This window comes from Staurois parvus, unplaced genomic scaffold (genome assembly GCF_062004578.1).
Source record: "Staurois parvus isolate SC_StPar_1 unplaced genomic scaffold, SC_StPar_1.0 ptg000604l, whole genome shotgun sequence".
Lineage (NCBI taxonomy): Eukaryota > Metazoa > Chordata > Amphibia > Anura > Ranidae > Staurois > Staurois parvus.
Genome location: NW_028318400.1, coordinates 977180 through 992725, shown reverse-complemented (window position 1 = coordinate 992725; position 15546 = coordinate 977180). Strand labels below are relative to the sequence as shown.

Sequence of the window (15546 nt, the reverse complement as noted above, 5' to 3'; positions counted from 1 at the left end):
AACAGTGCAGAATAGCAAAAAAAAATGTTCTGGTCATGAAGGGGGTAAAACCTTCCAGAGGTCAAATGGTTAATAAGTGGACCTTACATTCTGATTGAAGAACCTTTAGTGCTGGTACCCCTATTTTGTAGTCAGCTCCCATCCTCAGCCCCCCTCCAAACGTTATATTCATTTGTCCCTGATCCAGTGAGATACTGCCTTCATTGGTTAGTATGACCTATGCATGAGCTCTGCACTCTTATTCAATCCAATGGAGAGTTAGTCCAAAGTACTCCAGAGATCTCTGCAGGATTAAGAGTGCAGAGCAGATACTTGGGCCTATGATTGACACACAAACAACACCTCACTGAATCAGGGACAGGAGTGTATAAGACTCTCTAATAATAATTTCCCCAGTAATTTTACAAATAATATATGCATTAAAAATATCTGTGAAAACGATAAACCTTGTTTGATCAGCATGCCTCTCTGTGTGCTCTTCTTCTCCTGCAGATCTTCATGGCAAGGCCACACTGAAGATTCCTTTAAACGCAGGAGCATCTTCAACGTTTCAGGCGCTTGTGTATACTATGTTAGCAGATGGAGATATTTTGGCTGACTCGGCAAAATATAAAATCCAGCGGTGCTTCCACAATAAAGTGAGTGGTCTACGCATATAGCTTACTTTGTATTCACAGCAAGACTTAAAGCATGGGTGCTCAACCTGTGGACCTCCAGGTGTTGAGGAACTACAAATCCCATGAAGCATTGCAAGGCTGACAGTTACAAGCATGACTCCCAAAGGCAGAGGCATGATGGGACTGGTAGTTTTGCAACAGCTTAAGAGCCACATGCTGAGCACCCATGACTTAAAGTGATACTAAAAGATCAGATTTTTTGTATTAAAAATCACAAACATGTTAGGCGCCATGTACGCGGGACACTTCTGAACAATGGAAACTGACTGCTGGAAAACGTAGGTTAAAAAATGTCTGTTTAGCCGCATTTGCATACCGTGTTTATGAGCGGTTGCATTTAGAAGCGTTTTTTAAATATAAACTCAGGAGACCTTCCAAAATGCCTAGAATGCACTGAAAAATAGTAAAAAATTAACAATTTCAGACATTTTGAGAGAAATAGAGAGAGCAGAAGCAGAGAGAGCAGTATGTGTTGAAATTAGCTGTCTTTTTTTTGTGGTGTTTGGATGTGTTCCAGCTCATTTCTGTGCAGAAATTATTGTAGCAGCGTCTAACATATTTTTCTAACCTCAAAGTATGGTGTACCAGGTCCATTTGAGTACTGGGAAAACGCTTTGCATGCATTTTTCATGATGAAAAAATGCTCTGGACAGCATTTAGCCGTGTTCACATGCATTTACAAAAATTTTGCGTTTGAAACGCTGATAAGATCTACTGCTGAATGCAAGTTTTCTGCATTCAAGAAAAGACTGTAAACTCAACTGCCTGTAAATGACTGTAAATGACGGTGTGTACATGGACACATAGGAAAACATTAGGGAGAGTTCAGGGGCTGTGGAAAAAAATGCTGAACAGCTCCTAAACGTGCGTTTATCAGCTGCAGCGTACATGAGCCCTTATACTTACCTGTTCTGTGCAATGGTTTTGCTTTCACCACATCAACTTCAGAGATGTTAGCTTTCTGCTTCATCCCACCTACTTTCAGATGTAATTGTAACAAGATAATCAATGATAAACTTGGGATTCGTTTCTTTACATATTGAAATTCAGACAACATTTTCATTATTCAGAGATTCTATTTTATCTGAATTTCTGAATCACAATAGTAACAAATTTTAACGAATCCAAAATAAATGATAACATAACAAAGTAATGAATTATCCGAATACAAATTTGAAATAGAAACATACTGCAATAAATACAGTAAGGTATAAAAGTGAAATAAGATGATGATTCTTACCTAGGCTGCTTTCACACTAATCTGTTGCAAAAACACATATGTGTTTTTTATGTGTTTTGACACATTTGTGCTGTTTTTTCCCCTGGAATGTGACTGGACAATGTACTTCCCACAGGTGCATTGCATTTTTTTATGTCTTTTTGCCACTGTTTTTATTCAGTTCAGTGGAGAGGTGTGTTTTTGGTGCTATTTTTTTTACCGCACCAAACGTACCTCTCCATTGAAATGACTGGAAAACATGGTAAAAGCGCATAAAAAGCACAAAAGAACTGTGGGAAGTGCTTTATCCAGTCACAAGTTCATGGGAAAAACACAATGCAAACGCATCAAAAACTCAACACACCGTGGCAAAAACACATATGCCTTTTTTCAATGGAGCAGTATAAACGCAACTTAAACTCAAAGGACCATTGTGAAGAGCAGCAAAGGGCAAACTATGGCCCGCGGGCCGTATACGGCCCGTCGGACCTTTTAATCTGGCCCGCGGAGCTATGAGGATCTGTCCCCCTCGACGTATCTGCGCATGTGCCGGAGATCGCCGATCGGCTGCTAATGCCTGAAATTGGCACATGCGCAGATACGTCAAGGGGGACATCCTCATAGGAGACAGATTTTCATGCTACACCGGAACGGCGCGGGAACACGGCGAGAGGAACGCGCGGAGCAAAGGTAAGTGAATTGACACAGGGGGGACTTGGGGACTTAATATGGGGGCTGAATTAATATGGGGAATGAATTACTATAGGGGGGATGAATTACTATATGGGGGATGGATTACTATATGAGGGATGAATTACTATATGGGGGATGAATTACTATGGGGGATGAATTACTATATGGGGGATGAATTACTATATGGGGGATGAATTACTATATGGGATGAATTACTATATGGGGGATGAATTAATATATGGGGGATGAATTACTATATGGGATGAATTACTATAGGGGATGAATTACTATATGGGGGATGAATTACTATATGGGGGATGAATTACTATATGGGGGATGAATTACTATGGGGGATGAATTACTATATGGGGGATTAATTACTATGGGGGATGAATTACTATATGGGGGATGAATTACTATATGGGGGATGAATTACTATGGGGGATGAATTACTATAGGGGGGATGAATTACTATATTGGGGATTAATTACTATGGGGGATGAATTACTATATGGGGGATGAATTACTATATGGGATGAATTACTATATGGGGGATGAATTACTATATGGGGGATGAATTACTATGGGGGATGAATTACTATGGGGGATGAATTACTATATGGGGGATGAATTACTATGGGGGATGAATTACTATATGGGGGATGAATTACTATATGGTGGATGAATTACTATGGGGGATGAATTACTATATGGGGGATGAATTACTATATGGGGGATGAATTACTATGGGGGATGAATTACTATGGGGGATGAATTACTATGGGGGATGAATTACTATATGGGGGATGAATTACTATGGGGGATTAATTACTATGGGGGATGAATTACTATAGGGGGGATGAATTACTATATGGGGGATGAATTACTATGGGGGATGAATTACTATGGGGGATGAATTACTATATGGGGGATGAATTACTATATGGGGGATTAATTACTATGGGGGAATATTATTATACTTACTATGGATGACACATACACATCATTCATCTACTCTTGGTCCGGCCCCCGGGTCCAATATATGAACCCATTGCGGCCCTCAAGTCAAAAAGTTTGCCCACCCCTGGTGAAGAGGATGTAAAGGGATGCATCTTTCATGCATTTTTCTTCTGCTTTTTTAACTTAAAAAATGATCAGGGTGAAAGGGCCCTTTATTGTGTTTGAGTTGGATGAAGTTGGATCCATCAGAATGTCAGAATCATAACATACCATATGAATCCAAGATTAATTTTGTTTTATGCGTTATGTTATGATTCAGAGTTTCTGATGAATTCACCTCCATCCAACCTAAACAATGCATAAGTATTATCTCCTGAAATAACAATTTAACAAGTTAAGATGAATATAGCAATCTTCCGAAATTTAAATTGCTTAAAAGATAACACATATACTAACTGAATCCAAATATACAAAATGTATCTGAATATATGAAACAAATTCCAAAAAACGAATCGCTCTAATATAACGAATCAAAACTATTAAACTAACAAACGAATCCGAAGCAAGATTAATTTTTCCTTCATGCTCATCTCTAATGTTATTCCCTTTACCTATCAGTGGTCATAATGTTATGGCTGCTATTGTGTATTGTTTTTGTAGTCTTTTTGAGTGTTTTTCCAGCAGAAAAAACGCTAAACACTCCTAATTGCCACGAAAATACTCCTAACACCTTTTTTTCTAGCTTTTTTTTCTATGTGTACTGTAAAACACTAATAAAATGCTAATGCTCCTAAATGGTTCTAAACGCTATAACCAGAATTTTTTATCCAGTGTTTTTTCCAGCATTTATTGAGATTAAAATACGCTAGTGTGGATGTAGCCTTAATGAGTATAAACCCTGCCTACAGGATGGTAGACATCTAGAAGCGGCTTCTCTTCTTGCAGACTTAGTTTAGGAGACTCTACTCAATACTATTAATGTTAATATTCTGTGCTATTGTGTTATCTCCTTGCCAGGTATCAGTTGACTTCTCCCCAGATGAGGTCCTCCCAGGATCGGATGTATCTCTCCAGGTTCAGGCTGCTCCTGGCTCTCTCTGTGGTCTCAGGGTGGTGGATCAGAGTGTGGTGTTAATGAAACCAGACAAGGAGCTGACTGCTGACAAAGTGAGTGTTGGATCTCCAAATTTGACAACTGTTTTCTTTTTAGCTGGACTTTACTGCAATTTATTTTTTAATTTTTCATAAATACTTTTTTTAAGGTTTTTAATCTATTTCCATTCCGGGATGATGGCAGATATGACGATCGCATCAAAGAAAATGAAGTCCGTTGTCCGTATTATTATTTTCATTATCCTTCATCAAAGGCATACTCTAGTTCCGACTGCATACTTCCACCTCCCATAGATGATCAGAATGTGGATGTGAACGGCTTATTTAAGGTATATATAAACACAAACTGAAAGATGTAACTATAAATTAGGAATAAGGAAATGTGCATAATATACAATGTTTTATTTTTAACCACTTCCTGTCCGGACACTTTTACCCCCTTCCTGTCCAGGGCAATTTTCAGCTTTCAGCGCTATCGCACTTTGAATGACAATTGCGCGGTCATGCAATACTGTACCCATATGAATTTTTTACCATTTTTTTGAGACAGATAAAGCTTTATTTTGGTGGTATTTATTCACCGCTGGGATTTTAATTTTTTTTACTATGTAAATGAAAAAGTCCAAAAATTTTGAAAAAAAGTGTTTTTTTTTATAAAATTTTGCAAATAAATAATATTTCATCCTAAATCTTGGCCAAAATTTATTCCGTTATTTTTTTAGTAAAAAAAAAAATCCAAATTAGTTTATAATAAAACATTATAATTTTTAAACATTTTTTTTTACATTTTTATTTTATTTTTTTTTATATTATTTTTTGTTTTTATTTTTTATTTTTACATACTGTCACCCTAGCAGTACAGTGTCACCATGGTGACACTGTACTACTTGTGGGGGGTGATGAAGATTTTTTTTTTTTTTTTTACACTGATTGCTTTTACACCCATATAGGATGTAAAAGCAATCATTTCTCTTTCTCTCTGTCTGCATTCTTGCAGTCATTGAGAAATACTGAGTGAGCTGTGATTGGTCACAGCTTGTCACATGGTACAAGGCTGTTGTGAATAGCCTTGTACCATGTGACCTCTGTGATCATTCACAGATTTCACACGTAGTAAGCAATGATGTCACAAGTGACATCTTGCTCACTACTTTGCATGTGATCACTGATTCGCCAATCAGTGATCACATGACCGGGACCTCGTACAGAGGTCCCGTCCGACGATCGGTGTTTCACTGTGTCCGGAGGACACAGCGGACACCGGATCGCGCTAGTGCGCGCTCCTAGGGAGCGCGCACAGCTAGAAAAGGCGGGTGCCGTTTAGGAACGGCAACCCGACCTTGGACTGCCACCGCCCTGCCGTTTATAAACAGCAGGCGGACGGCAAGAGGTTAAAACGAAAGAAGCAAAGCAACAGTTTTATAATATATAGATTTAGGAAATAAAGCTATAAGATGAATACCATACTTAAAGTAGTTGTAATCCCTTACATATACCCAGTGAAATGACTGGTCTCAGGTGATACATGGAGATGAAGCAAATCCTTCCACATAAGTTGTACCTGTTTATCTGTTTATGTGTCCTGTACAGCCTTCTACAACACAGATTTTCTCATCAGCACAAAGCAGGTGGCACGCCAGAGCTCAGTAAGGAGAGCTCTGAACCTTGATTGGAGGGAGGGGATACACCCCCCCCCCTTCCTTTACACAGGACACAGGGAGTACGCACAGCTTTGGCTGTCAGTCATAGGCTGTGTGCTCTAGCTCTCCTCACTCATCACCAAATATCTAGGGGAGTCAGGAAAAACTGTCAGGATGACAGATAAGCAGATAGCAGAGGAACGAGTCAACAGAGAGAAATCACACTCAGTATAGAAAGATGTTCTTTGTTCATATTTCATGTCTGAGGTTTACAACCGCTTTAAGACCTATTTGTTGGTGCTGTTGGCAGCCATGGGTACATCTATCTCCACATATGTCTATAAAAATCACTTAAAGACCAGTAATAGTAATATTAGTGCATTGTGAAACATATCATCAGTGAGGTGATACTGCTGAAATCACATGAGTTCTGTAAGTACTGGTGGAAGCCACACAGCCAAGTTTCAAATAAACAGCTTCACCATGATGTGACCTGCAGAAAATCTGGAGTACTCAGCTTCTCGGGACTTGAGCCCAAAGTCCGGTTTTCCTACATGCATACATGAAACAGAAATCAATGCTTGATCACTTAATCAGCCAACGGCTCTCAAAATAAACCAACCAGCTCCTTAGTTTCTCAGTTTGCCATACAGGTGCTTTCCAACCTATTATGCACTGATGTTTCTGAAAAGGTATGCTAACCACTTGCCTACAAGGCACTTAGACCCCCTTCCTTACCAGGCCAATTTTCAGCTTTCAGCGCTGTCGCATTTTGAATGACAATTGTGCGGTCATGTAACACTGTACTCTTTTTTTTTTTTAGACAGATTGAGCTTTCTTTTGGTAGTTTTTAATCACCTCTGGGTTTTTTATTTTTTGCTAAACAAACCAAAAACAACTGAAAATTTAGAAAATTTAGTAAATAAGTGATTTTTCTCCTTCGCTGATGTGCGCTAATGAGGCTGCAGTGATGGCCACTGATGAGGAGGCACTGGTAGGTGGCACTGATGGGCATTGACAGGCATCACTGATGGGCACTGAAAAGCAGCACTCATCTATGGCACGGATAGGCAGCACTGATAGGCGGCACTGACTGGCATTGATAGGTGGCACTGACTGGAAGCTCAGATGGGCACTGATATGTTGCATTGATGTGCACTGGTAGGAACTGCTATGTGGCATTGATGTGGCACTGATGGGCACTGGCAGGTGGCATTGATGATCACTGACAGCTGGCATTGATGGACACTGACAGGTGGCACTGCTGGGGCTACACTGATCATCAGTGCCCTGATAATCTGTGTACATGTCCCCTCTAAGGAATGCCGATTACCGGCTCCCCTCTCCTCTCGAGCTGTCAGTGTGACAGCTCGTGAGGAGAGAAATGACGATAACCGGCATTTCCTTATTTACATGCAATCAGCTGTGATTGGACACAGCTGATCACATGACTGAGCTGACGTCTTTGGCTCTTTCTGTTGATCGGTGATCCGCTGTATCCGACGGACACAGTGCACCACCAATCACTGCACTGCGTGCTCCCGGAGCCGTGCACGCGCGGTTAGAGTGGGAGGACGTCATATGAGAGTACGAGAGAATGAGAGAACCGCGTTGCTCCTGTCATTTCGTTATATGGTGGGTGGGAGGCGGATAAAGAGGAACTTTACCCTCTCAATCAACACTGACTATGTTTAATCCTTTTGCTGCTATCATTAGTAAACAGATAGGAAAGTATATCATATTAACTTGTATTAAACTTTTTTTTTTTAAATTTCTTCAGTTACTTCCTGGTTTCCAGCACTTGGCAAATTATGTCATACATTTCAGAAATGTTTAGAAGGGGAGGAGAGGTTTTCTCAGCTAAGCCCACAATCCTGCCTGCATTCCTAAGCTAAAGGCAGATGGATTTTAACAAGTAAATGCTACATGAATCATCTGCCCTTACTCAAGATGGCCATGGCCAGAAATGCTAAGGGGTGTTTTTTTTTCAAAGTGATTTCTCAACAAAAAAAAACATGGAGATGTGGCTGGATGGATGAGTTTTCTTTGAATATTAAAAATAAGTGAAATGTGTGGTTTGTGGTGCTCAGAGGCTGTGTAATTCCACGCTAAAGACACTAGTTGCTTTGTCACCAAAAATGCTCCAAACTTTCAACTACTAGTGTTGAGGCCTGGCTCACATACAGTTTGTATACCACTTTAGGTCCTCCAGCCTTTCCATCCAGCCACTGCTGTGGGTACCTCCAGAATCCACCACTCCCCTGCAGACTCAATAGCAGATAAGGGGGATGGAAGAGAGTGAAGGTGTAGGAAATGTGAAAGGAAAGGGGAGGAGCATCCCAGAAAAGAAAAGAGGTAAAGAAAGAAAAGGGGAAGAGGCAAAAAAAAGGTGTGGGCGGGGGGGCTCTACGACTAAGCCCCACTAGGGGGTGAAAAATCTCAGAGAAAAGTGTGGGTTGGAGTATCAGTTTTCATGATGGGACTTGAACAGTAAAGTTGTTTTTAGCCTGAAGGAGAACAAAGTGTAGCCTTGTATGTGATAAGAGTTGAGAGGCTGGCATTCATGCAAAGGGAGAAAGGCTTGATAAGATTTATCTTAATGCCACCCAAAGGCAAATAAACTGTGCACTTTGCAAAGTGCAGTTGCACTCAGAGGCATCCCTAGGGTTGGTGTCATCCAGTGCGATAACACTCGGTGACACCCCCTCTGATGATCCCGTAGAATGAATCAGATCTGCGGATTGAGCATAATGCATCGGACTCTGACTGCGCATACATAGGCTTTTACCAGAGCAGCAGCAGAGTTTAGAGACAGTTAAATGTCCCTCTCCTACATGTGGAGGAATCGCGTTCAAGAGTAGAACATTTTGGCCAAAAAACACCAAACGCAGCAAAAACTAGTATAAATGCGCCTATACGCTAACCTCATTTAGCGCTTGGACGTTTATTCATTTCAATGGCAAGTACTCTGGCCAATGAAATAATAAGAATGTCCAAATGCTAAACACGGCTAAAGACAGATAAACACTAAACGCTGTATCAGCAATGAACAGTATGTGATGCATAATTATAATCCTCATAATCCCACAGTAGTTACTCTGCAGTCAATAATCAGCTTCTCAGAGTGCACTCAGCATATATATGTGTGTAATATATAAATATATATATATATACACAGACACTGTGTGTATATGTATAAATGTATATGTATATAAATACACAGTATATACACTATATAGCATCAAGTCATTTAAACTCCTGGGATATTAACTAGTTGCCGACCGCAGATAGCCAAATGATGGCTACACTGCGGCCGGCCAGTTCTGGGAGGGCGTCATATGATGTCCTCCCAGAACGCGCGCCCCCGAGGGCGCGCACCTGGCAACTCCGTGATCGCTGTGTCCTACAGACACAGCTGATCACATGATGTGGTAAAAGGCCAATCACAGCGGCCTTTTACCACGTGATCAGCTGTGTCCAATGACACGCTGATCACGGGGAAATGCAATTGCTGGTTCTCGGCTGCACTTTCCTCACACTGTCAGATCAGTGCCCTGATGACCGGTGCCCAGCAGTGCCACCCACCAGTTCTGCCCACTTGTGCCCAGCAGTGCAACCACCTGTGCCCAGCAGTGCCCTCCAGTGCCGCCCAGCAGTGCTACACACCTGTGCCCAGCAGTGCCCACCAGTGCCATCCAGAAGTGCCACCTATCTGTACCCACCAGTGCCACCCACCTGTGCCCTCCCACCTGTGCCCACCAGTGCCACCCACCTGTGCCCACCAGTGCCACCCACCAGTGCCCATCAGTGCAGCCCAGCAGTGCTTCTAGTCAGTGCCACCAGTCAGTGCCCAGCAGTTGCGCCAGTCAATGCCTAACAGTGCCGCCAGTCAATACCTAGCAGTGCCGCCAGTCAGTGCCCAGCAGTGATGCCAGTCAGTGCCACCTATCAGTGCTGTCTATCAGTACCCATCATCAGTGCCGCCTATCAGTGCCACCTATCAGTGCCGCCTATCCGTGTCACCTCATTAGTGCTGTCTATCAGTGCCGCCTATTAGTGCCCTTCAGTGCTTCCTATCAGTGCCCATCAGTGCTTCCTATCAGTGCCCATCAGTGCTGCCTATCAGTGCTGCCTATCAGTGCCCATCAGTGCTGCCTCATCAACGCACATCAGTGAAGGAGAAAAATTACCTGTTTGCAAAATTTTATAATAGAAACAAAGAAACTTTATTTTTTTCAAATTTTTGCACTTTTTTTGTTTATAGCACAAAAAGTAAAACACCCAGCGATGATTGAATACCACCAAAAGAAAGCTCTATTTATGAGAAAAAAATTATAAAAATTTCTTATGGGTACAATCTTGCATAACCGCACAATTGTCAATCAAAGTGCGACAGTGCTGAAAGCTGAAAATTGGCCTGGTATTGAAGGGGGTATAAGTGCCCAGTAGGCAAGTGGTTAATCTGGTCAGTCAAGTAGCAGAGGGGGTTGTTAATCAGTTTCAGATGCTTTGGTGTTAATGAAATTAACAACAGGTGCACTATATGGGCAACAATGAGATGATCCCCAAAACAGGAATGGTTTTACAGGTGGAGGCCACTTGCATTTTTTTCCCTACTCATCTTTTCTGACTGTTTATTACTAGTTTTGTATTTGGCTAGAGCAGTGTTTCTCAACTCCAGTCCTCATGGACCCCCAACAGGTCATGTTTTCAGGATTTCCATTATTTTGCACAGGTGATTTGATCAGTTTCACTGCCTTAGTAATTACCACAGCTGTTTCATCTGAGGGAAATCCTGAAAACATGACCTGTTGGGGGTCCATGAGGACTGGAGTTGAGAAACACTGGGCTAGAGTTAGTGTCACTGCTGGTAGCGTGAGGCAATACCTGGACCCTACAGAGGTTGCACAGGCAGTCCAGCTCCTCCAGGATGGCACATCAATATGTGCCATTGCCAGAAGGTTTGCTGTGTCTCCCAGTACAGTCTCAAGATCATGGAGGAGATTCCAGGAGACAGACAGTTACTCTAGGAGAGCTGGACAGGGCGTAGAAAGTTAACCCATCAGCAGAACCGGTATCTGCTCCTTTATGCACGGAACAACAGGATGAGCACAGTCAGAGTCCTACAAAATGACCTCCAGCCAACCACTGGTGTGAATGTCTCTGACCAAACAATCAGAAACAGACTTCATGAGACAGTAGCCTGAGGGCCCGACATCCTCTAGTGGACCCTGTGCTCACTGCCCGGCACCATAGAGCTTGATTGGCATTTGCCATTAAACAGCAGAATTTGTAGGTTCACCACTGGCATCCTGTGCTTTTCACAGATGAGAGCAGCTTCACCCTGAGCACATGTGACACTCGTGAAAGGGTCTGGAGAAGCCATGGAGAACGTTATGCTGCCTGTTACATCGTTCACCATGACCGTTTTGGTGGTGGGTCAGTAAGGGTCTGGGGAGGCATATCAATGGAGGGAAACACTGACCTCTACAGGCTCGACAATGGCACCCTGACCTCCATTAGGTATCGGGATGAAATCCTTGGACCCATTGTCAGACCCTACGCTGGTGCAGTGGGTCCTGGGTTCCTCATGGTGCACGACAATGCCCGGCCTCATGAGAGTAGTGCTGATAGTATACAGGCAGTTCCTGGAGAATGAAGGAGTTGGCACCATTGAATGGCCCCCACACTCGCCTGACTGAAATCCAATAGAACACCTCTGGGATATCATGTTTCAGTCCATCTGACGCCGCCAGGTTCCACCTCAGACTGTCTAGGAGCTCAGTGATGCCCTGGTCCAGATCTTATTTTATTTTTATTTATCGTGTTTATATAGCGCCAAAGGGTTTGCTCAGCGCTGTACAATAGGGGGGGACAATACATGAAACAGAACAGTAACATCAATCAGTACACAAGGGGTTAGAGGGCCCTACTCTTTCGAGCTTACAATCTAGGAGGGAGGGGGTAGAGGCACCGGAGGAAGCGGCTGTGGGGGATGAAGTGGTAGGAGGAGGGAAGGGCAGCGGCTGTTAGGTGAGGGTGGGGTAGGCTTCCCTGAAGAGGTGGGTTTTCAGGGAGCGCCTGAAGGTGAGGAGGGACGGTGACAGTCTGATGGATTGGGGTAGTGAGTTCCAGAGGATGGGGGAGGACCTGGAGAAGTCTTGCAGTCGTGCGTGGGAGGAGGAGACCAGGGAGCAAGATAGAAGAAGGTCCTGTGAAGAGCGAAGGGTACGGGTAGGGTGGTACCTGGGGATCAGATCGGTGAGGTAGTTAGGGGCAGTGTTGTGAATGGCCTTATAGGTCAGGGTGAGCAATTTAAATTTAATGCGTTGGGCAATGGGGAGCCAGTGGAGGGAGAGGCAGAGGGGGGTGGCAGAGGTGGAGCGGCTGGTGAGGTGGATGAGTCTGGCCGCTGAGTTCAGGATGGTCTGAAGCGGGGAGAGCCTGCACTGGGGTAGGCCGGTGAGGAGGGAGTTGCAGTAGTCCAGGCGTGAGATAATCAGGGAGTGTACTAGTAGTTTAGTGGTGTCTGGGGTAAGGAAGGAGCGTATCTTGGAGATGTTCCGGAGGTGGAGCCTGCATGTGTTTGTGAGCGATTTGACATGAGGTTGGAAGGAGAGGTTAGAGTCCAGAATGACGCCAAGGACCTTGGCTTGCTGGGCGGGATTGATGGTGGTGTTGTTGGTAGTGATGGAAAGGATGGGGGGGGGGGTGCGGGCTGGGGGGAAGACGAGAAGCTCGGTTTTGGAGAGGTTGAGTTTGAGGAAATTGAGCGACATCCAGTCAGAGATGTCGTTTAGGAGGTGAGTGATGCGGGCGGAGAATGAGGGGGTGAGGTGAGGGGTGGATAGGTAGATTTGAGTATCATCAGCATAGAGGTGGTAATTGAAGCCGTGGGAGTGTATGAGTTTGCCAAGGGAGGAGGTGTAGATGGAGAAGAGAAGGGGTCCAAGGACAGAGCCCTGGGGGACCCCAACAGAGAGGGGGAGAGAAGGGGAGGTGGCACCATTGTAGGTGACACTGAAGGAGCGTTGGGATAGATAGGACGAGAACCAGGAGAGAGCGGTGTCTCTGTTGCCAAGGGAGAGTAGTTTATTAAGGAGGAGGGGGTGGTCGACTGTGTCAAAGGCCGCAGAGAGGTCTAGGAGGAGGAGGACAGAGTAGTCGCCTTTGGCTTTGGCGGTTAGTAGATCGTTGGTGATTTTGAGGAGGGCAGTTTCGGTGGAGTGTAGGGGACGGAAGCCGGACTGTAGTGGGTCAAGGAGGTTGTTGTCATCTAGGTGGGCGCTTAGGCGATCGAAGACCAAGCGCTCAAGGAGCTTGGAAGTGAGTGGCAGCAGGGAAATTGGTCTGAGGTTGTTGAGGTCAGTGGGGTCCAGAGAGGGCTTTTTGAGTATGGGGGTGATGTGCGCATGTTTTAGGGGGGAGGGGAATACGCCGGTAGAGAGGGAGAGATTGAAGATGTGGGTAAGGGAGCGGATGAGGGAAGAGGGGGGTGACCGGAGGAGTTGAGAGGGGATAGGGTCCAGGGGGCAGGTAGTGAGACGGGCTTCTGAGAAGACTCTGCTGACTTCCTCAGTGGTAGTAGGGCTGAAGGAGTGCAGTGATGGGGGGGTTACGGTAGGCAGGGCCTTGGGTGTGGTGGGGGGCAGTGCCGTTGCGAGGTCAGAGGAGGGGAGAGATGAGGGGGTGATAGAAGGGGGGAGGCTAGATGGGGAGGTAGATTGCAAGTTGACTATGTCCTTGCGGATAGCGTCAATCTTGCTGTGGAGGTGAGTGGCAATCTCGTGGGCGGTAAGTGAGGTACTGAGTGGAGGAAGGGGGGGAGAGAGCAGGGAGTTGAAGGTGGAGAAGAGTCGGCGAGGGCAGGTGGAGAGGGTGTTAATCAGGTTAACAAAGTAGGCCTGCTTGGCGGCGTGGAGGGAGGAGGTGTAGGTGAGGAAGGCAGATTTGTAGAGGGAGAATGTATGAGGGGACCTGGTTTTGCGCCATAGTCTCTCCAGCGCACGACTGCGGCGTTTGAGGCATTTAGTGTGGTCGTTCTGCCAGGGTTGGAGTGGTCTGGGTTTGATGTTGCGTGTGGTTAGGGGTGCCAGAGAGTCTAGTGTAGCTGATAGTGAGTCGTTGTACGTGGAGGTGGCTAGGTCAGGACATGACAGTGGAAGGATGCTGTCGTGTAGGCGGTCGGCAGCCGAGTGGAGGGGGGCCGGGTGCAGGTTGCGGAGGTTGCGGCTGGTGATGGTTTGGCGCACTGGGGGGGGGGAGTTGGGGGAAGGGGAGGTGGAGAACGTGAGGAGGTGGTGGTCGGAGAGAGGGAAGGGTGTGTTAGAGAACTGGTTGAGGGTACAGAGGTGGGAGAAGACGAGGTCCAGGGTGTTCCCATTGATGTGGGTGGAGGATTGAGTGTGTTGTGTGAGCGCGAAGGAGGAGGTTAGGTGGAGGAGTTGGGAGGTAGCTGGGGTGTTGTCATTGATGGGGATGTTGAAGTCCCCGAGGATGATGGTCGGTAGCTCAGAGGAGAGGAAGAAGGGAAGCCAGGCGGCGAAGTCATCCAGGAAGCGGGCTATGGATCCAGGGGGCCTGTAGATCACTGCGATCCTTAGGGGGGTGGGTGAGAAGAGCCGGATGCAGTGAGCTTCGAAGGAGGAGAAGGTTAGGGAGGGGGGGTTAGGGAGGACCTGGAAGGTGCTCAGCGGTGATAAGAGCAGGCCGACACCACCACCTTTGTGACCGCTCAGTCTTGGTGAATGGGACCAGATGAGACCTCCATGGGAGAGTGCCGCAGGGGAGGTAGTGTCAGTGGCCTGTATCCAGGTTTCGGTGATGGCTAGGAGGTTGAGGGAGCGGGAGATAAAGAGGTCATGGATGGCAGTTAGTTTGTTGCAAACCGAACGGGCGTTCAGAAGTGCAACCGAGAGAGGGGGGATGGATGCGGGGAGGAGGGGTACATGTATGAGGTTGAGGGGGTTGCGGCGGCTGGCGGGGGCAGGGGGGTCCCTGGAGGGGGGGAGAGGTGGTGAGGGGCCAGGGTTCGGGGAGATGTCCCCAGCGGATAGGAGAAGGAGAAGGGTGAGGAGGGTGGCATGGGAATGGGAGGTGTAGGAGCGTGTGGGTCTGGTAGTGGTGGCACGTGGGTCGACCGGGGAGTGGAGTACCAGGAGGAGGTGGTGAGTGCCGTAGTGTGGAGAGGGCAGAAGTGAAGGGGCAATGTAGAGCTGTTTTGGGGGGGTGGGCGGGTAGAGGG

The 15546-nt window shown here is 45.7% G+C and overlaps 1 protein-coding gene across 1 annotated transcript in view; it reads left to right on the top strand.

Annotated features, from left to right (window-relative positions):
- The window catches only part of LOC149449766 (alpha-2-macroglobulin-like), a 157077-nt gene that overhangs the window by 87567 nt on the left and 53964 nt on the right, over positions 1–15546 (top strand). The window contains exons 14-16 of the mRNA XM_089692753.1: positions 493–638; positions 4567–4716; positions 4812–4991. Coding sequence (XP_089548879.1) covers positions 493–638; positions 4567–4716; positions 4812–4991 — 476 coding nt within the window. The remainder of the gene's footprint in view (positions 1–492; positions 639–4566; positions 4717–4811; positions 4992–15546) is intronic.